The 22,026-nt window shown below is 39.5% G+C and overlaps 1 protein-coding gene across 1 annotated transcript in view; it reads left to right on the top strand.

Moving 5' to 3' along the window:
• The window catches only part of spon1a (spondin 1a), a 78,997-nt gene that overhangs the window by 7,615 nt on the left and 49,356 nt on the right, over positions 1–22,026 (top strand). Inside the window, exons 4-6 of the mRNA XM_039795790.1 lie at positions 12,017–12,090; positions 12,551–12,673; positions 20,727–20,875. Of these exons, the coding sequence (XP_039651724.1) occupies positions 12,017–12,090; positions 12,551–12,673; positions 20,727–20,875 (346 nt within the window). The remainder of the gene's footprint in view (positions 1–12,016; positions 12,091–12,550; positions 12,674–20,726; positions 20,876–22,026) is intronic.

The raw sequence follows: 22,026 nt of genomic DNA, 5'->3' as shown, positions 1-22,026 counted from the left end.
GATAAAACATTCGATAACTTGTTTTTCTTCATCAGAAGAAACCAGAGGTTGTGAATCAAGTTTGGTTGCATGAACAAAGGCCCTCACTCTTTGGCAACCTAGCAACGTAGGGAGTGACACTCTAACAGCCAATCATGTAACAGTATCATGTTTGGTTGCGCCACATTGCTGTCTCGTGTTCTTCAATAACAGAACCGGCGTGGAGTGGAAAGTGAGTGCCGCAGCGAGCGAGGAAATCGTTGATAAAACAGGAAAAGTCAGTATGGCAGTTTTGGGGATTTTATAAGTCTGAACGTAGTCAGACCAATGTAGTCAGACCGTCGTCCCCACCAACACTGGTAATACCATAAACTTGTTTTACCACTTTAGCCGCGCTAACACTTTGGAGCACGGCCGTATTCGCCATCAACGTCGGACAACATCTGCAGCAGCAACACGGCACAAGCAGCAGACCGCCACGGAGAGGTACTCTGCATCAGCGCCTTACTAAACGCTACAAAGAAATAACGGAGGCAGACGTGCTGAGCACTGTCCAGAAGCCAGGTTACCAACCTAGCACTAAATCTGCAGAAAATAGTTCCTTCTCAGGTTTCTTATATTTAGCTAACACTTTGCACTATTTTATGACACTTTATTAAGCATTTCTTACTTATTCTTTAATTTTGCACCTTAATGTTAAGAGATAATTGTTAAGTGTTCATTGTGATTTTAGACCTGTTTACATTTTAATTATTTGAGTGTTTTCCATGGTTGTGTTGACATTTCTGCTTTTATAACTGAGGGGATTATAATCAGAGCAGGGTTAAGTTTAAAATAAAAATGTTTAAATTTAATATATTTTTCTCCTGGTCCTTATTTTAAATAGGTCATAAAAAATATCAATAATTATCGATATCGACCGATATGAAAAACGTATATCGTGATACAGTTTTCAACCATATCGCCCAGCCCTACTGCAAACGCCCTTTAGCGTAGCAGAAATCCAAACAGCTACAGGCAGCTCTCCTCGTCCTTAGCTCCAATATCTCCTTATGTCCCAAACGTTTTGTGGCTTTCAAACGAAGTTCCAAATGAGCTGGGTGTTTGACAGATTTTGCCATTGATGGTGCTACAGGTCTATGTTGTTAGTGACAACATCACATGATCAGCGGCTAGTCGACTTCAAGCTCAAAACGTCATTGTGGAGGCGTAAAGTCGATTAGTCCGTGCAACCCCTATACTATACGCTTTTAGATGAATAAACCTTTCTACTTTTCATGCAGCTACACTAGCATGTCTTCTTGTATTTTTGTGAATGTGAATTTATTATAGCAGATTAAAAGCACTTACATTAACGAGGGTAGACTTACAGTAATAACAGAAACACCTCTCTGTATAATGCAATACAGTTCAACAGCACCACAAGCTACACCCTACAAAATTATCATAAGGATTTATTGCAGGACTTTTGAATCAGACTGCATTATTTTAGCTAGGTGTACTGGCAACTGAGTAACTGTTAGTTTTGATGTGAGAGAGGTTGACGTACTGTAGTAGGATGGTTTTAAGCATTTGTTTTTCAACTTTTAAATAAATGCTTTACAAGATGGGTTATCTAGCTTATATTTAATTATGTCATACAAAGGTAACTCTAAGTTTTATCATTAAATGTAAAGAACTACAGCTCTCTGGGATTGCGAACTTTGCTACCAGCATACATCAAGTCCACATGTACTGTACAGTAAACCAGTTTCAATACATCGCTTCCCCTAAGCTATGCAGAGTTAAGTACAGAATGTCTCATCAAATTTTCATTCCCACTTGGCTTCATAAAATATTAATTACTTTTATTAGTTATACGGCTGATTGAAATCAATCAATTCTGCTGTTTTGTGTCCTCTGGGCTTACTTGGAAACAGAAGGGTAGTCATGTTCAGCTGAAGACAAATCATGGCTGGAATCCATTTATTAATCCAGTACTGTGGGAAAATAATAAGAGTACAGGAGGTAGAAAGATACTAAGGGATTGTGACTCACAAGGCTTTCTGATCAATGCATTATTTAACTGTGTGTGTACCCAGTCAGTTTCTCTGCTGCCTGGTCTACATCTCTGCTGTTCCTATGTACAAAGGGATGATGAAAAGGTTGCATTTTATAGTAATGAATGTTATGATGTGGCTGAGACAGAGTGCGAGAAGTTTTTCCTTTTCTATGTCTCTGTGCTTTCCATTTCCCTTGTCCTTATCTTTCTGGAGTATCTTCATGACCTGCCCTCTCAATAACCTCTAAGCTTTCCTGTACTCTCTCACTCCTCGCTCTCCTCTCTTCTCATTTTTATCCATCTCCTCTTTCTTTTAATCTTCACTGTGGTGTGTTGTCATAGTTTTCTCGCAGCAGGTCATGTCGGCACTTCGGCTCTCCTCATAAAGATCAGTGGAATGATGGCAGAATAGTACTCAGTTAGACACATGGGTAGAGGGATAAAAGTTTAAAGTGTGCCAGAGCATGCAGCATAGAGAGAGATACTTGAAAGTGCTGAGATATGGATGTAGTAATACCAGGGCGCAGACAATAGGGGAGGGAGAGAGTAAGAAGTTCAAAAGAGACACCTCTAAAAATCATAATTACAGGCTGGGAGTCGGTATTTGCCACTGTTCTTTCCCCTACCTAGCACTCATAAAGATGACAAGGCTTTTTTATGCCTCCGTGCTACAACAGAACAAAAGTGTTAATTAAATGGTATTGATTGAGGAGGTTCATCTCCTGTAACTAGAGGGAGAGACATTCTTGTACACTATGGCTGTGCTATCATACAGCTCATACCAGCAGAGAAACATGGGTACATATACACATACTGTGTAGTCAACACATATGCAGGGAAAGAAATAACATAATAATGTGAAGATTGCTAATTTGTATAGATTATGTTAGAGAGGACACTTAAATGACCACAAGAGGCAGGGTAAATGTTACGAAATTTCATTTAATATCCCAAAAGAGCTCGGTCAGTCTGCCTGTTGTAAAATAATATGGTTATTTAAAAAAAAAAAAAAAAACATCTGGCCATGAAATTAAAAGAGTGTGTGTGGCATTTGTGTGACTGTTAGAAAAATTCCGTGACTCAATTGTTGTCCCAGGACTCTTGCTCCTCCCGAGTGGTTTTCTGCAGTATAATTGACGGGCAGTTGCTGTCTTTTAAATGGAATGACTGAGCTTGGTGGTTTGGTTCCTTCTAAGGTTGGTCTGTGATGATAGGGTCAGGCAAGGATGCTCATTCAAACTCAGAGCACTGTCTTTGAAAGTCTTACCATCCAATCCAGTTATTTTCAGCTTTCCTTCATGCTAGACTCAAATCAGGCCAATGTTTCTGTCACTGTGTCTCTGTTGCTGTATCCCACTCTTGTTTGGTAAAAAAATGTATCTATACATGGACGTTTTGCTGCACAACTAAAATCTTGTTTTTGCTGACTTACAGTGGTTGAATTTCTCATCTTCCTGCAGTGATACAGAAATGTGTTCAGGGTGTGTTCAGTACACTTTGACGTCGCTGTTAGGTGTGGATACAGGTGCAACAGAGCACACTCTGGACAACGCCCAGTAGTGATGCTGGTTGCAATCAGAAGTAGGGGTGGGGTTCAATAGCATAAAATTCAGTATTGAGTCTGTTTATTGAATCTGATTCCTTTCAAATCCCTTATCAGATCTAATTAAGTTTAGCTTAAGTTTTTTCTTTTTAAATCTGTAGTCATCTAAAACTACACTGCACTTGCCTCACCATATATAACTATTAGGTTAGATTATCTAGTTGTTCTTGTTGACCACAAAAACACAGAAAAAGTGAGCGTTATGCGGCACCGAAAGTTAAGTTTTAGGCACCAAGTTTAGGAAAAAGTTTGTGGTTTGTATTAAAACACTCCCAAGGAAGCGAACCCATCTACCCCGACCACCTCCCTATGCGGCCATCATCATCAGCAGTCAATGTTGTGTGCACAGCAACAAAAAAAACGTGGAAATCAAACGAATTAGTTATGTGTGTTTCCGCATATAAAGGATCATTTAAGTAAAAGAACTGACCAAAGTCTTTTCAGTCTTGTGCTGTGTATTTTTGTTCTCTGTCTTTTTTATTGCTTTGTATTGTGTAATTGTTTTCAAGCACTTAGTGATTTTATATCTGTGAAAGGTGCTATATAAATTAACCTTACTTACTTACTTAAAAAGTAAGGCTAAAGTGACTTTGGCGATGGCTAAAAATAAGAAGCAGTTACTAGACTGTTTTGCTCTTTGCTAATAAAACAAACTAAGGATAAATAAATATACTTTCTGTAAGATATTTGTTAGCCTATTTTGCCTATTGGAAACCAGATCTAAAATGGAACCAGCTATAATAACCCAACCCTAGTAAGAGACACAAATGACTTAAACGATTTCAACTTAAATTAACCAGTAAAAGGGTTGCTCTTCAGCAAGGTGTTTCTAATTATTACTTGTTTGCAATTGGGCTTTTTCTACTGCTGCTTGATTTGAAATGGTACATAAATGAGTGCTTAATTCTCATTAAACCTTTCATTGTACATGTCCCCATCTCTGTTCCCCAATTTTTTATCCAGACTGTTCTTTGTGCAATATCAGATCTAATTGTCCTTCAAAGCAACTTTTAGCAAAGAGATGACAAAAAAGTGGAGCTCTAGTCAGGAGTTACTGTAACAGCTGAATCCTTGTGGTTGGAGCCAGAGTAAGTCACCCATCAAAATATAATCCATATGTTGCACTCACCATTGAAGTTGCCACTATCTCTCATCTTTCCATTTGTAGGTAGGAAGCAATTTATTTGTCATCCCCCTCTGGCATGCAATATGGAGGGTAGTGCGATGTGTTCTGATGGGCTGTCTGAGTGAGACAGTGTATCAGTAATCAGATGAATGTCACAACCACATGCAGCTGTCAGAGTCTGCTAATCTCCTTCAGCACAATGATAGGACAGATCAAGGAGGACTTTGACAGGCCACTATAGTCAAGTAGATACATATAAATTAAATGTAAATACGTTTGCTTTTGTGCAGTGGATTTTTGTAGGGCAGTTTCTTTTTTGTTTAAAATTAAGTAATTTAATCTCTGTCTCTAGCAGGAGCCAATATAACGCGGTAATCTTCAGCACGGGCTCCAGACTCAGACATGTGACTGACTGTTTACATCTTGTGCACAAGCACTTGCCCCAGTCACACCCAAGGGGGTAAGCGAGTGTCTGGCAAGAGTAACTCCTATGGCGCCATTTTGATGCTAACAAGCACTCACCCCTCGTTAGCATCCCATTGACTGCCATTCATTTTGACGTCACTTTGACAGTGAATAACTTTACATCTGAAGCGTTTAAAGAATCTATTTGCCCATTGTTTATTTCTAAAGAAACACGACAATGTATAAAAGGCTCCATTACCTTGTATCTCATGTTATGGCTCCGTAGCAGACGTTTTTGTAAAAATAGGCTAACGATTGTGCCATAACCATGCAACTTACTGTCGCATAGTAGAGGAATTACCGTATAGTACAGGAGAAGCTCGCAGGCAGTTTCGACTTACTTTAGCTGTTTAAGTTTAATTACTAATGTTAACTAGCATGTTAGTTAGCAATAATTAGCCTGTGCCTATGTTATCTCCTTACATATACCTACGCTCTCCGTCTCTGCAAGAATGATTGAAATTTCTCTTGGCACAGCTACCAGAAGACTTACAACTTTCAGACAGGTTCCTCACATCACATCTACATCTTCAAGCTCAGTTGGAGGCTGCGCAGTAATGCTCAGCGCTCACTGGAAAAGTGCTTCTAATATCCTGGTCTCCGTCCAGAGAAACGGTGTCTGTTTGTCCATTCTATATATACTGTCTATGGTCACACCCCTCTTCCTCTACAGTAGTAGAAGCATACATTACCCTTGAGAGCTCCCCCTGCAGGGCCCCCTTGTCAGTTACTACCTACTCTCACTTGTCACCTTCTATAAACACCCGCCTCATGAGCTGCTCCGATCATCACGGCGCTTGTCTAATGTTAGAGCATGACTCACTTAAGAACAAACCCTACACAAGTCAGGGAACTGGTCCTCAGTCCAAAAAGGCAATACATTTTTATACTCCCAGCTCCATTATTATTCCCACAAGAATTACAAACATCCAAAGACATCATCACTCCCCTGGCCGCAGAAGACGAGGAGTCAACTATGGTAATCTCCATTGCCTTGACTGTTCTAATGATCGAATAGGATCAGCGCGGGCTGTGGATACAATCCCTATCAAATTCGCATTGTTGAATGTGCAATCACTTTCGAATAAAACATTCCTTTTAAATGACTTCTTTCTTTCACGTGATCTAGACTTTTTATTTGTCAAGGAAACTTGGCTGCATGTTGGTGATCTAAGCCCTTTTATGGATTTCTCCCCTGGTGATTGTGACTTTTTTTGTGACCCAACTCGGATAAGATTTTAATCCTTGGTGATTTTAATATCCATGTCTGTTGTCTGTTGTCCATTAAAGCCTTTAGTTAGCCAGTTTCTACAACTTGTGGACTCATTCAATCTGACTCAGTCTGTAACTGGTCCCACACACAAACATGGTCATACTCTGGATCTTGTTTTATCATTAGGTTTTCCTGTTTTAAATATTGAGCTGGATGTTACCATTACCTACGCCTTGCTTGCCAGATCGCTACATCCGAGCACTGAACCCGTTCACTGCTAGGCAATTTTCTGATGCTTTCAGAGTCCTTTTGCTAGCCCTACAGAGATAATCTCCGCCGCTCTGTCTACAGATGAGCTAGTTATTCGGTTTAATACCACTGTCACAGATGTTCTTGATATTGTTGCCCCTTTTAAACTGAAGCGACCCAAAGTCAAAGCCCAACCTTGGCTTAACAGTGAGACTCGTGCCCTTAGACAAAAGTGTAGAAAAGCAGAGAGGAAAGGTAAAAAAGATAAACTGCAAGTGTCCTATGAGATACTAAGAGATCACCAGGTATCCTACCAAAGCCTTTTCAAAGCATCTAAAGCAAAGCATTTTTTCTGATATCATAGCTCAAAATGCACATAGCCCTAAAATTTTGTTTTTTGCAATAAATACTGCACTATATCATGCTATTGCACTCCCTTTATCAACAAGGTTGACACTATCAGATCTTGTATTTCACTTACTGATCATGACCCTTCTAAATCAATCCTATGCCATGCTTCTCTGAATTGTTTTGTGCTTGTGGCCCTGTCAGCATTTATGAATATTGTATCACACATGAAACCTTCTGATGCTATTGGTCCCAGCCTCTTGTCTGTAATACATAGCTCTCTTATGAATGGCACAGTCCCATCTAGCTTTAAACATGCTGTGGTTCAGCCTCTAATTAAAAAACCTTAGTGCTGCATTTGACACTGTTGATCATGCCATCTTGTTGGATTGCCTTCAGGATAGTGTAGAGATCCAAGCTGTTGCTCTACAGTGGTTCAATTCTTATTTAAAAAATAATATGGGCAATAAAGAAAAAAAAATAGAACCTTTTCTGTTGAAATTGGAAATATCCCCACCTCTTCGGCAGTGATTACATGCGGTGTACCTCAAGGTTCGATTTTAGGGCCAATTTCATTCTCTTTGTACATGCTCCCATTGGGCTCCATTCTTCACAAACATAACATATCTTATCACTGTTATGCTGATGAGACACAGCTCTTCCTGGCTCTAAAAACAGGTGATACCAATTCTTTAAACTCCCTTTTTCACTACCTGAAAGACATTAAGTGCTGGATGGCTAACAATTTTATCCAACTTAATGAGAGTAAGACAGAAGTCATGTTGTTTGGCCACCCAAATTGAGTTGACAAACTCTTGACAAGAACAATTTTGGGACTTTAGCCTCAAGTGTGCGCCCTTTTGCCAGAAATCTAGGTTTCATCTTTGACCCAGCATTACAATTTGACAAACAAATTAGTTCTGTTGTCAAATCTTTTTTCATCTCAGGACTATTGCTAAACTAAAATCCTTCCTCTGTGGTAAGGACTTGGAGACTGTTATTCATGCTCTTATTTCGTCTCGTATTGACTACTGCAATTCCTTGTATTCTGGGATTTGCCAATCATCTTTATCACGCCTGCAGCTTGTCCAGAATGCGGCTGCTAGATTGTTGACTGGTACCAGAAGGAGGGATCATATCTCCCCGATATTGGCTTCTCTTCACTGGTTACCGGTCAAATATAGAATTGATTTTAAGGTAATGTTACTTGTTTTTAAGGCATTACATGGATTCGCCCCTTTATATATTGCTGATCTCCTTATCCTACATCACTCCTCCAGGAACCTACGATAATTTAATCAGTGCCTTTTAGCTATTCCACAGTCTCGGATGAAAACAAAGGTACAAAACTGGAACAAACTTCCCATTCATATTAAGTCCTATATTTTTATTGTCTTCCTTTGTTTTTATAACATAATATAACTTTGTACAGCACTTTGTTCTGCCTAGGTTGGTTTTAAATGTGCTCTATAAATAAATTGATTTGACTTGACTTGATCTACTGAGCATGCAAATGGAAACCAGCCATAGCAAGACTAAATGTATCTCGCTTTTTTATTTTTTATTTTATTCTCTTTCTCACTCTCTTCTTTATCTCTTTTTGTTAAGGTCTCAAACATGCATACAAACTCCCTCCCACACAGAATCACACACATTCAAATCAGTGCACTTTTGGGGTTATTGGGATCGGTGGCCGTGTGGATTCGGCAAAGTGAGATAGAATTTAAATTGGATGTTAAATAAGCATTACTCTGCTTGATTGTCTGGCCAGCCCGGGAAAGTGGGCAAGCAGTGAGGCAAAGTGTGCTCCTCTCTCTCAGGGAGATATGTGAAATTGGTGTGAGATTGAATTAAAGCGTGAACAATTACGCCTCATTTCCACTGCATGGTTCGACTCGCCTCACTTTTGGTACCATGTGCTTTTCCCTATTTTGTTTTCCCCTGCAGATAGTACCCCTTCAGTGTAGACGGGACTCTCAGATGATTGGCAGAGCGATGCCGCATGAAGAGATGTGCTGGTGGTGTTGCTTACCTTGAATAATTTCATCCACGTTGGCCGTTTTGGCCATAAATCATACTTACGCTTACCCACACCATCATAATCTCATATTTTCCCCAATATACCCCAAAATGTATGCATATGAGGAATATGGTGTGTTTGAGTGAGATTGAAAATAATAATAATTTGACTAAAAAGGAATGTCATTGGAGCTTACAGCCTCATGAAATCAAAGCCTGAATCTGCTCTGTGGCACTGCTGATAATTTGTTGAAAGGTTAATAGATCAATCAATCACTCTATATAATATATTTGTGGACAAATTATAATCTTTACATTTCGTTAAATTTATAGAAAGATCAAAATATTTCTGTTTTGCTTCTCTTCTTGGTTTAAAAGGATGTCAGAAAATACAATTTTGAATATTTTAAACTATTTCGATCAAACTCTCTCACACACCACTACCACATATGTTGTCTTTCTCTCATGTGTATACTATATATATATATATATATATATATATATATATATATTTTGTTACGCTGTGAGTAGTAGTGTGTGTAGGAGAGTATGGTGATGAGTATATATCTTAGAAACATAACTCTACTGAAAAATAATACCAGAGCAGGTCGGGATCAAGTCAGACACAAATCTAACCGGCATGTATTGGGCAGCGGTCGCTGGTGATCGATTCTGCGCAGACCTGGCTCATCTCGAGCAAGCCTACTTATATACAACCTGACCAAACCAATACACATACACAGGGGAAGACAATATGGACAATCACTTAAACTCTCAGAAAGAAACTCTGATTCTGCTCCTGACCCAGGAGCAGAATGTACCCCTTCGAGAGCAAATGAAGATGATACAGCACAGTGGCCTCGAACCTGGCATGTGTTGTGTGAAGATAACACTCCCTGTGCTGGAGAAAAGAGGGGGCCCAAGAAAGAAAGTATGAGATGAGGGGAAGTACAGATCGGGGCTCACAAGGTCTGACAGTCTAGAGATACGTGGAACGGCTCTGGCTTTTTGTCTGTTACTAGGGAAACTTAGTCTCTGCGTGCTTTGTGATCCCACAGATCTGTGTATTGAAACTCCGATGCTTGACTGATTAAACAAATGTATTTGACTTTATCTTATCGTCTTACTTGGCTCTTGCTTAGGATCAATGTAATTCCAATTTAACGAATGTGCTGGGATATATAGGTCTTTTATTTGGAGTCAGACACATTGTCCCAAAAGGGGGGACACAGAGGAGGAAATCCCCAACAGATGACCTAAACGGTCTCTCATATCCCGAGGCAGTGTGTGAAGGATATGACCTGCCTTGACCGTCTCTGTTTGAAATGGAAGTTTTGCAATGATCCCCTCTTGTTTCTTCTATTTTATTGAAGACTATTCCTTTGCTTTTTGATCTTTTGATATGTTTCTGTTTATCCATCTCTCATACTTACTGCTTACATTAAAAGTGTAAATAAAAAAATAGAAAATGGAAAAAGTAAGACTTCAGGATACGATTACATGCATGAGGCCAATTGTTATGTTTAAACATGTATATCACTGTCATATATTGATACCATAGAGATTTGGACTGTACAAATACCATCCCCAAACCAATAAGTCATCATTTATAATGTATTTTAAAAGCCAGTTTTGAGAGATGTATGGGTCCATTTAAGTATTGTACACAGCTGGCTCATATCAGTATATTATTTCCTTATAAAATTCAATAAATGTTAAACACGCTCATAAAGTGATTTGTAGTATGATTGTTATATTTAGCTAGAGTAGCTATAGGGTTAGTATAGTGATCGAATGGTTAATTAGCATGTTAACATTACATTAGCTAACATTTCTTGTGGATAGATGTTTTTTTGCGATTACTCTATTATTTACTGCGAGTACTCAAATATGGAAATTACTTGAACTAATTTTTCTCATCTTCTATGTCAATGTCCACCAAGTCACTGGATGTATTTTCTTGCTGTGAAGGACTGGTTCTGGGATCATCTCAGCTCAAAAGAGCACAACACAGCTCAGCTTAGTTTGATACTCCAGAATGAATGCTATCCAAACAGTCCAGCTGGACGGGGCCCACCTGGATCAGACTTTACTCCCAGCACCTCCATCCAGCACCTCATTGTTGGGTTTTATCCCCATGGAAACCTTCCTTTAACCATAGCTGGTGTTTGAGAGGAAGTTAGGTGCCTGGAGGCTTGTTTTCTGTTGTTGTTTTCTCAAGTCTGCTGGCCTCTGAAAAGGTTTGTTTGTGGCTGATTTACATGTCAAGGCCCCTCTCAGACCTGTGTTCCCCAGCACCCGGTGGAACAAGCCTCTTAGACAGCTCAATCTAGCGAAGCTCCCCTCTGCCAGGCCTCACATTTTGGGCAGCATTACTGTTGGCCTGTCATTCAGTTCTTATCGACACAGTGCATATAGCTTACTCCTAGTATGTCTGCATTTCTGCGAATGTTACTTACAAAGTGCCGTAGGGACTTTATTCAATGCCAAAAAATATTTTTTGTTGTTGCTGTCTTTCTCTCCTTTTCAGTTTTTTCTTCAGCCTTTCAGCATCTAATTTTTATGTACGCGTATATCTTAATGCTGATGCATGCTTTTTGTGGTCTTTGTATGAGACATTGAATGCCTGTGTCTGAAAGACTGATTTTGCAATTTCCCTGTAGGCTCTGATACCTGCTTTTAGAATTCTTCTGGGAGAAAAAGGAAGATGATTATGAATAACTCTGCACCTGTTCCATCTGCCACAATCCACTGTTCAGACTCTGTCACATTTTAAAAGCCAAGATTTTCCACATTTCCTGCTGCCTGTTTTGTTTTTTTAAACCTCACAGCGTCTCCAAAATGTTTCTCATCTTTTCCTGTTGTGACATTTAACTTATACCTTTGCCCCTTATGCTTACATTTGCACTCAGTGCTGGCCCCAACAAGCTTCACACCTCACTATCTTCATCTCCTTTTGTTCTCTCTGTGCAGGGCCAGTATTGTGCAGAAGAGGATAATTAATTTCCAGGATGAAGGCTTACTCACCAAGCGAATGTGTGAGAAAGGTAGGTTTCTTTTATTGACATAGAATGAAAAATTTACCATGTATTTCTTATTCCTTCAATTTCCCTGCTGTTACTCTAGTTCCCTCCCAACTTGGTCTCTTTTTTGTCTGTCTTCTTCTACACTATTTTCTTTCATTCTTAATTTTCACCGGGACAGTCCTCTCTGCCATTATGCTATGCCATGTGAATGATAGTAAATAAGTGTGACCCCCTGACTGCATGACATTGGATGTCACACTGCGCAACAGATGAAAAGAACTGTGCTGCACATCCTCCCCTTTTCTCATACCCTCCATCTCTTCCTTCCTTCTGCTCCCCACTTTCTTAAACCACCCGTCTCCTGTACGATGGGCTCCACTCTCATCTGCTCCTAATAGTAATGCGCATTCTCTCTACACCTGTCTCATGGTCTTCTGTATTTCTCTCTGGCTCTTTTACTTTTTCCCTCATTACTGTACAGAATCCCTGTATGGAGACACTACAGATAAACCTCTGCTCAGCTGTTGTGCCTGTGGAACAGCAAAGTACAGAGTCACCTTCTATGGGAACTGGTCAGAGAAGTCTCATCCCAAAGACTATCCACGTAAGCACAAACCTCACCTCAGCTCCTTATATTCTTTATGTATTTATTTTTTGTTGCTGTTGCAAAAATCCCATGAAAAGACCTAAGTCAGCAGTGAATTGATCATGCTAATGCATATTTCCAGTGTAGCTGACACACGGCCACAGTGTTATAGTTTATTCCATAGATTATCAGGCCATGGACTTTCATTGTTTTCCAATGAGCAACACTGTGTACTGGGTGACATGTCCCTTCTTTACGATTAACTTGGGTTTTGCAGTTTATTTTCAGCTGATTCCAAATACACCATCCTGCTGCTGTAAATACTCACTAGCTCACCACATCTGCAGTAGGCCGGTGAGGACATTTTTCCACCGGTTAATAAACCCTCGACAAAACCGGTGTTACCGATTACACCTACATACATTACTAGGCGACTGCTACTACTCTGTGCTTCTGCTGCTGTACAGAGCAGACACTTTCAGTTTATAATTATAGTGTCCGTCGTCCGACTTTGATAACACACTTAGTATTTAAGTGGGCGCTATTACGGGAAAATTAACTAAATGGGTTTTATTTCTTTCAAAACAAAACAGTGGGCCAATAATGTAATCCTTTAGTTAGTTTAGTTTTGTTTAGTCAATTTATTGAACACGAAAACATAAAAAATACAAAGAACTACAAATCGAAAATAGAACTTATAAGCAATAAACAGAAAAGAAAAACAAATGAGATCATCAGCAACAAATAAGCAATAGTGTATGCCCGACCACGTGTAACACCGGAAACATGACTACCGCGGCAAGTCGAATCTGTAGCTAAAATGAGTCCCCAACAAATACACTATTTACTCCTCTTTGAGTAACTTTTGTTAAAAATTACAGTGCCCAGCTGTGTTAAGAAAGACCTTCTTTTTGAAAGTCATATACTAATGACCCTTTTTTTTTATATAAATTTTGAATTAATGATTGGGCTGGGGGTGAGTGCCATGGACTGGGAAGGCAAGTCGGAACTTTTTGAAACAGACTGACACATTTACAAAATATTCCGTTTTTAGCCCTTACTTGGAAAAAGCCAAAATTCCTTCTAAGCTGTTGAATGAATATTTTACATATATTCCCATTAACTTGCAGCCGTCAAAATAGGACTTTGTCAAAGCTTTCCAACAGTGGCAGACTTGTTTGACCGTGCGAATACAGCCCTTTCATTCCTTAAACAACCTTCTTGAAAGGTCAACGTTGCAGTGTTTGCGTATATCCAAAAATCTGTTGTTGTATGTTTAAAAGTAGGTGTTTCTCCTTCCGAACAGAAATGTGGGCTTTTCTCTTTGGCATGCATCTCTACCCCAGCCTTGCAAACTATTCTGGCTAGTTGGTTTGTTTACAACATACAGAGCTACTATTTCTATTTTCAAAACCAAGCCGATTCTCTCATTTAAAGATCTTGAGAACGTCATCCACACCTTTATAACCTCTCGCTTGGACTACTGCAACTTTTATACTGGGATCAGTCAGTCATCCCTGTCCCCCCTGCAATTGGTCCAGAACACCGCAGCCAGGCTCCTGACAGGTACCCGGAAGAGGAACCAAATTACTCCTATCCTGGACTCTCTCCACTGGCTGCTAGTTTGCTTCAGGATTTTAAACTTCTCCTGTTTTGTCTATAAAGCCCATACCAGGCTGGTTGGGTTAGGGTTGTTAAAGTGATGGTTCGGAGTAATTTACCCTAGGGTCCTTTGCACCATGACCTCGAGCCAAACACCCCCCCAGAAGCTTTTTTCACCTGGGTCTAACATTGGGCGAGTTAGCGTAGAGTAGCGTTAGCCGCTGAATAGCTTAGCGCGGGGCTAATGGACCCACGTTTGTATCTCTTAAATGACCCCACTAATAATGCCCGAAATGATACCAAAGGTCTACACTAGTATATATAGGTTATGCACTCAAAACGATGGATTGGAAAGTTTGTAAGTACACCAGAAGTTTATGTAAATAACACTTGCCTGCTGCTTCTGCTCTCTGCTGTTGTTGTTGCTGCTGTGAGACGAGTGCTTAAGGGACGTCTACAAATTACAACACCGAAAGAGAGATGCAACAAAAATATTTTTTAATTACTTATTTTTTTTAAAGTAAGTGCTGTAATATAACTAGCAGGAGACAAGTAATAATTGAGGTAAGTTTGGAGACATTACCTTATTTAATCATTAAATTAATACATATTTTTGTTGTATCTCTTTTCGGTGTAGTAACTTGTAGACAGCCCTAAGCACTCGTCTAACTGCAGGTAGCAGCAGCAGCAACAGAGAGCAGAAGAGAGCAGGCAAGTGTTCATAAACTTCTGGTGTACTTATAAACTTTCCAATCCATCGTTTTATGAGTGCATAACCTATTTGTACTAGTGTAGACCTTTGGTATCATTTCGGGCATTATTAGTGGGGTCATTTACGAGATACAAACGTGGGTCCATTAGCCCCTGCGCTAAGCTATTCAGCGGCTAACGCTACTCTACGCTAACTCGCCAAATGTTAGACCCAGGTGAAAAAAGCTTCTGAGGGGGTGTTTGGCTTGAGGTCATGGTGCAAAGGACCCTAGGGTAAATTACTCCGAACCATCACTTTAAAATAGGATAGAATGTGTATTGAAATGTTAAGAATCGTTATAACGTTATCCTTTAATGTTAATTGTAGCACTGTAGCCCAAAAAAAACCTAGGATATGTTCCCAACGTGGGTGGTTTAGCCCCGGTACGTGGCTGTCAATAGTGATGTGTGTGGTTTGCTACAGTATGATGCTATGGTTGAGTGTGATGTGTGTATAACCTTGAGCCACACTATCAGGATGTGATTGGACTTAAGGATTACACTGGCTCTCTTGTCTAAGGCTGGCTCTCGCTGGTCAGATCAATATACTGATTAGAGAGGAATAAGATAAACCCTGAGATCGAAAGGACCCCTAATTTACTGTCTTATAGACAGAGTAGTTGGTGTGTGACTCACTCTCACACAGATACACACACCTCGCAGATAGATCAACTTAAAAGAGGATAGGGCAAGCTGCGTGGTGTCTGTTTCATCCCGACTCTTAGGATGTTACAGTTAAATTTCTCCTTGCACAAAGTCATATCCTAGGTAACCAGTTATTATAACACACTGCACATTTTTCACTGGACAATATTATTCACTGACTGCAGTATAGTGAGCATATTATGATCTGTCCTCATTTAAATTCTGATGATGTTTTCCAATAAAAAACAACAAATAATTAGCTATAAGAAAGCTTGGTCTAACTTGTCCTTTCTGGTGCAACTAGTACTCTGGCATTTTTTGCTACCTAAGATATGCCACTACTGTATGTCAGATGTCATTCCTCTATTTTTAACATATGTCCTTCAAGTGCAGAAGCATTAGACCATTGTGGTGACACACATTCCAGAGCAGAAATTCAATGTAAAACAGGCCAACAGGACTGTTTTTTTTTTGGTACTGCCGACATGATAACCTTGACAGTTCCATTTTCTTTCTCCCTTTCGTCCCCATTGTAAGTCATGTAACAATGCGTGACTATTCAACCCAAGAGCCGGCAGCTTGTTTGGACACAGTATATCGAGACGAAGACTGGCATGGTTGTCAATAAAGATTTTTTATGGGATTAGCGAGAGATAGAGAAAAAGAGGGAAAGATCATTTTAACATTAAGTTATTGACCAAATAAATAAATACCCTGTCAGTAATTTTCCTCTTACACAAGGGAAGCAATATATTGAAGTCCAGACTGAAAACATACACTAAAACAACACCTGCCTTCCATCTCCTCTATACTTAGCCCAGCCAAAACTTTCTTCGCCTTGACAGAATACAAAGTGGTATCTTATGATTTCATAATGCATTCACAAACACATTTCTTTGCTTTGTAGTAGACAAAATTCACTTTTAACCAAGCCCCATCAAAGCTCTTAAACACCACAGGCACACTGTGGTTGGCCTCATTTTAAATCAGAACATCCACATTGCTATTTTGACTGTCTAATTAATCCATTTTATTTACATTGTCCCCTATCAATAAAACAACAAAATAAAACATAACACTGTTATGTATTTTCTAGCATTAGCATACTTCAACTTTGCAGCATTAGTGTAAGACATCATGTCCATAGATTCTGTTTATTTACAGACATCTGGCAATACACAGAGCAACATCAGTTGAGTGGCAACAGGGACGTCCAGTGTAATCCTTAATTCGGGGGAAACACTGTTGAAGTCAAATGACTGATTCTGGAATGCCCAGTTTACCTCTACATCAGCTGCACAACAATCCTGTTGAACTTTTCCCAGGTGCATCGCTACTTAAAAAGTTACATGCCTCTGTTAAGTCTGCAAATGTTGTTCTGAGGTCTAGCAATGCACCATGGATCAGAGAGTTGTAGTAACCTGTAGAGAGGTCAAAGGGGGCAGTTATATCCTTATGAGGCTCCATATGTTCTTAACAAGGCCCTGTAAATTGTGACAGGTCCTTAAAAGACACTATGCAGCTCAGCACATATCATGTCACTGCTTCTCTCCCTTGTATCTTATAAAATACATTTCCACAAATTGAAGATGGAAACCAGCCACAACACTGACCACAAGCACTAATCACTACTTAAACTGCATTAAAAAGGAGATATGCTCCAATTTATATCCAGCTTTGAAGTACAATACTGCCTCAACCTTAGGCGAAAGAACCCAATTATCGATATACAGTAAAACTGCGAACCAAAGCCATAATGTTAAAGCAAATGTAATTATTGGCAATGACTCCCTGCCTGCTAGGGTCCGACATTTATGAAAGCTTGGGGCACCAATGGCCTTACAATTTTATAAAGGGCCATCAACAAATATATTAAAGGTCCCATGGCATGAAAATTTCACTTTATGAGGTTTTTTAACATTAATATGAGTTCCCCCAGCCTGCTTATGGTCCCCAATTGGCTTGAAATGGTGATAGGTGTAAACCGAGCCCTGGGTATCCTGCTCTGCCTTTGAGAAAATGAAAGCTCAGATGAGCTGTTCTGGAATCTTGCTTGGTCATAACAAGCGCAGGTTACCTCCCCTTTTTTTTTTTTTCTGCTTTGCCCCCAAAATTTGGCCAACCCATGAGAGAGAACATAAACATTGCGCAAACGAAAACGAAAAGTGGACAGTTGGTCAAGGCCCCCCCCCACTCCTCCCCCCCCTTCCCCCTCTCTCCTCCTCAATAGCTACAGACACAGAAATGGCACGTTCTGAGGAAAGCTCATTGTGGGACTGGCTCTAGCGGCTGTAATTCTGCACCAAGGCTGAATTTCGGGAAAGAGACTTCAGATACAGAATTAGGGGACCACTAAGGTCTATATAAAAGCATCCAAAGAGCACCATTTCATGGGACCTTTTAAACAACCAATATTTTTTAAATAATCTTGACAGTGAAGACAAATATGGATTGATGGGCAGGTAATGCTGCTTCCATACTTAGACTGAAAGGCCTTTTTAAAGTTCAAATGAAGGAAGGAGAAATTCCCAAAAAAATTATATTTTTTTATCCTGGTCCTTGCTACATGTACCAACCATTTATATTTTTTACTACAAACATTCAACTCTTTAAACAAACTTGTCGACCATGTCTTCTTTTTCACATAAACATATACTTGAAAAAGTAAGACCTCCTTGTTTTGTAGACTTTTCCTCAAATTAATGTCCTAGCTAAAGACCACAGCCACCAACAAAGAAGTTACCCAAAATAAATAATCTGTTTTGCCAGATTTGTGCTCATTTTTCTCATTCTGCACTCTTCCAATTCTCTTTTGCAACTGATGCACCACAATTTTCCCTTGGGATAATAACGTTTTAGCTTATCTTATTATTGATGGCTGGCAAAAAAACATCAGGCATCTGTTATCAATCACTCAGCTCATGCGCTAAAACTAATGGCATAAGCTATTACTAACTAATGGAGAACCAAACCATGCATTTAAATAACAGAACTCTAAACCTGATCCTGTATTTAAATATTCTCTAACAGCCTGAGCAGAAACGGCCACCGCTAACCTTCCCTCAGTTGACCATGTTTCAGTTTGGAGCTTCCATGGTCCTTCAACTGCAAGGCAGATTAATGTAATGCACCTGGAGCACAAAAGCATTTAACAAAACCATCAGCAGCAATAAGAAAAGGGCACCTTTCACTGCTAAAAACGCACTCAGATCAGGCCCTAAGAGATGATATTGACATTGCTAGTCTGTGTTCCTCAGGCAGGTTATTCCAAATTATGGTCATAATTAGTCTTTAATCGGGACACCGGTTAGAAGGCTCTGTGCAGGCTTGCAGTAAAGAAAAGTTCAGAAAGATTCAGAAAGGACAATTTAAAGAGAGTAGAAATTCAGTATTAATCCAAACTCACCCAAACACTAACTTAATCATAAAGGTAAACAAGTTTTACACAGTATTTGAGACATCAGAAACACTAGAAAGGGCAAGAAGTATGCTTATTGATTATGTTCAGTGCAAGAAGAAGGAGATTGTTTTGTCAGATACTCCTTCATATCCTTGTAATTGCCAATGAGGTTTGTACGTCAGGAATTTATGCCATTTAAGAACATGTGAAACATTATTTTTTAAAGATAATAATATAATAATCAAAGACAGTAAAATATTTCAAAGCACATATTCAGTGCAAGAGTATGATGTTGTAAATCAAGGTCATGCCAAACTGTAGGAAGACCATAGGCAAAGAAATATCAGTCTCCTGAGAACTGCAAAATGTGTTGGTCACCATGGAACTAAATCTACCTGACTTATTAAACAGCAGCCGGTCCATCTCCATGGACACTAGTTCTGTGATAGCTGATACAATCGTTCTTCTGCTGATCAGGCATCTATTTACACTTACAAGCGTACATCCAGATTTCTTTTGTCATAAAAAGTAAATATCTTATTTGAAAGTGGTTTCACATTAACATTAGCCATGCCTGCAACGTCCTATAAAGAACTGTTTATGTTTCCACAATATATTATTACAGGGATACTGCAAACACAGAGTTTAGATTATCAGAGCGATTCATCTTTGTTCAGACCCACACTGGAAACCAGCATTAGGCAGAAAGGGTGACTTACAGAACTGCAGAGTAAGGACTCTATTTAGGGCATAAAATTGAGAGGCAGACCTATGACCAATTACAGTGAACCTCACCTTGACCAATTAAAGGGGTGTAAAAGTATTCAGACAAATGGTGAAGTTGGTCATTTAAAGATAACGATAATCTTTCAGTTTGGTGAGTAGCTGTCGAAAGCAACTGAAGTTTATGTCTTCAAAACCAGGGATGGTAGACCCACCACGACTCAAGCTAACATTTTATGTAGATTGGGGCTGTAAAATCACCATTGTGCTCTCCGGGGGATGTACAGTAGCTGGATGTCATTCCAGTCCATCTACACAATAACATACTAGGCAGATTATATTATCCTACCATATTTCTGTGCAGTTGAGGGCCCAGTGAGATAGTAAAGGTACTCCAAAATGACCCGTAAACATCTATACTATATTGACAGCTGTACTCCATGTTCTATTATGTCTTACACAACAGTGGAGGTTACCGAAGGGCTTTAGATTTCACAAGTTAGTTGTGCAAGGCTCAAGTTTGCTTTAGCCTGTGCTGTGACCTCTGATGGGTCATTATATACTACCACTGCTGCATTTTCTGTATGCTTACAGGTATAGGGCTCCACTATTCCTTTTTTCCATATGTCATACACCTTTGCCCAGAGCGAGAGAGATAAAGAAAGGGAATGGAAGGATTATGAGGGAGCATATGATTTTAGCGATATACTGTAGGTGGTTTGCAGCAACAAGGATTATTAGTTTAGACTGAAACAAATCAGTTTGTCAATAAATATGAAGCACTATAAGGTGTTTGGTCTGTCAATCAACAGACTAATGTACCAATCAACTGATGGATCGTCTCTAGAACTGTGCCTCTACAGTGGCAAACATGATCTGCTAATTGAATGATTAAGGGATAACTGTTTGGGATGTCAAACTAATGAGATGTTTTATTGTCCCATTCACCAGGTCGTGCCAATCACTGGTCAGCCATCATTGGTGCCTCCCACTCTGAGAAATATGTGCTTTGGGAATATGGTGGCTTTGCTAGTGATGGAATTAAACAGATAGCTGAGCTGGGTTCCCCTGTCAAAATGGAGGAGGAGATCAGACAGAAGGTAAGATTCTCCAGTACGAAATGACGTTACATGTTGTGTATAAAGTACACTAGAAAAGGATCACAAAAAAGTCCATAACATAAAAAAAACAAAACATAAAGGTACATATACACTAGGGAGACATAGTTTTGATGTTGAAAGAAAAGGTTAAAAAGAATTATCACGTACTGGTATGTCATTAAATAAGGCCAATTATACAAACCTCCAAATGGCTCAGCATTCAATTCTTGCATATCAGTTCATCTTTGATCAGACTTTGGGGCTTGACAAGACCCTCATAATGCTCAGGAGGTGCTTTTGAGGTAGCATCCATAGGAAGTAGCTGTGTCTGTCATCAACTCGGTGTTAATTAGTCATCGATTCCAACTTGGTTGAGTAACATCTCCCCTACTGTGCCCAAGGGACATATTCTCTGCTTTCACATTTGAACTGCTCTCACCTTACTTTTACATATTAAGTTGTACTTTTTTATATAATTCTTGTGCTCAACTTTTTATCTTCTTTCTCCTTCCTTGGCCTCTCTTCTCGTTATTATTTCCACAAACAGCATGGTATATCTTTCTTCTTTCCATCTTCTCCATGGCTGCCTCTCTCACTCTTAGAATAACCCGTGGTGGCAGAGCAGATGGTCCTGCAGAGTGCTTATTGCTGGCTAATTTTGAAGACCTGGAGTCACAGCAGATAATGAGTGCATACTGTGAGCAATAGGGTTTCTGTCATTGCTGCCTTCCCACTGCTAATACAGCAAACCTTGCTTTTGTATTATTCTCATCTCTCGGCCTGGATCATGAGAAGTTTTTCCTTGGAGCTTAGAGGTGAGAGTGAAGTGGCACTAGATTTAAATGACCAGTACAGTAAGTGTGCTAGAAAAAAAATCAGTTATATCAGTCATTTATGATTGAATGTTGTTTTGTTTGCTGTTAACAATGAGAATTAATTTACCCACACAATCGACCATATATGCCTACCTAGACATCAGTTACATAAACCAAGAGGGACAACCCTCTGCTTTCTATAGGTGGGTTGAGAATTATGTACAGTATATAAAACAGTTCGATTGTACAGTATATGCCCTTTTTCGTATCCGCAGATATGGTGAAATGATTGAAAAGGAAGAAATGAGGCATTTTTCCTCACCACCCACAATCATA

Source organism: Perca fluviatilis, chromosome 3 (assembly GCF_010015445.1).
Source record: "Perca fluviatilis chromosome 3, GENO_Pfluv_1.0, whole genome shotgun sequence".
Classification (NCBI taxonomy): domain Eukaryota; kingdom Metazoa; phylum Chordata; class Actinopteri; order Perciformes; family Percidae; genus Perca; species Perca fluviatilis.
Note: the sequence above shows the minus strand (reverse complement) of the source record. Positions and strands in the feature narration are given on the sequence as shown.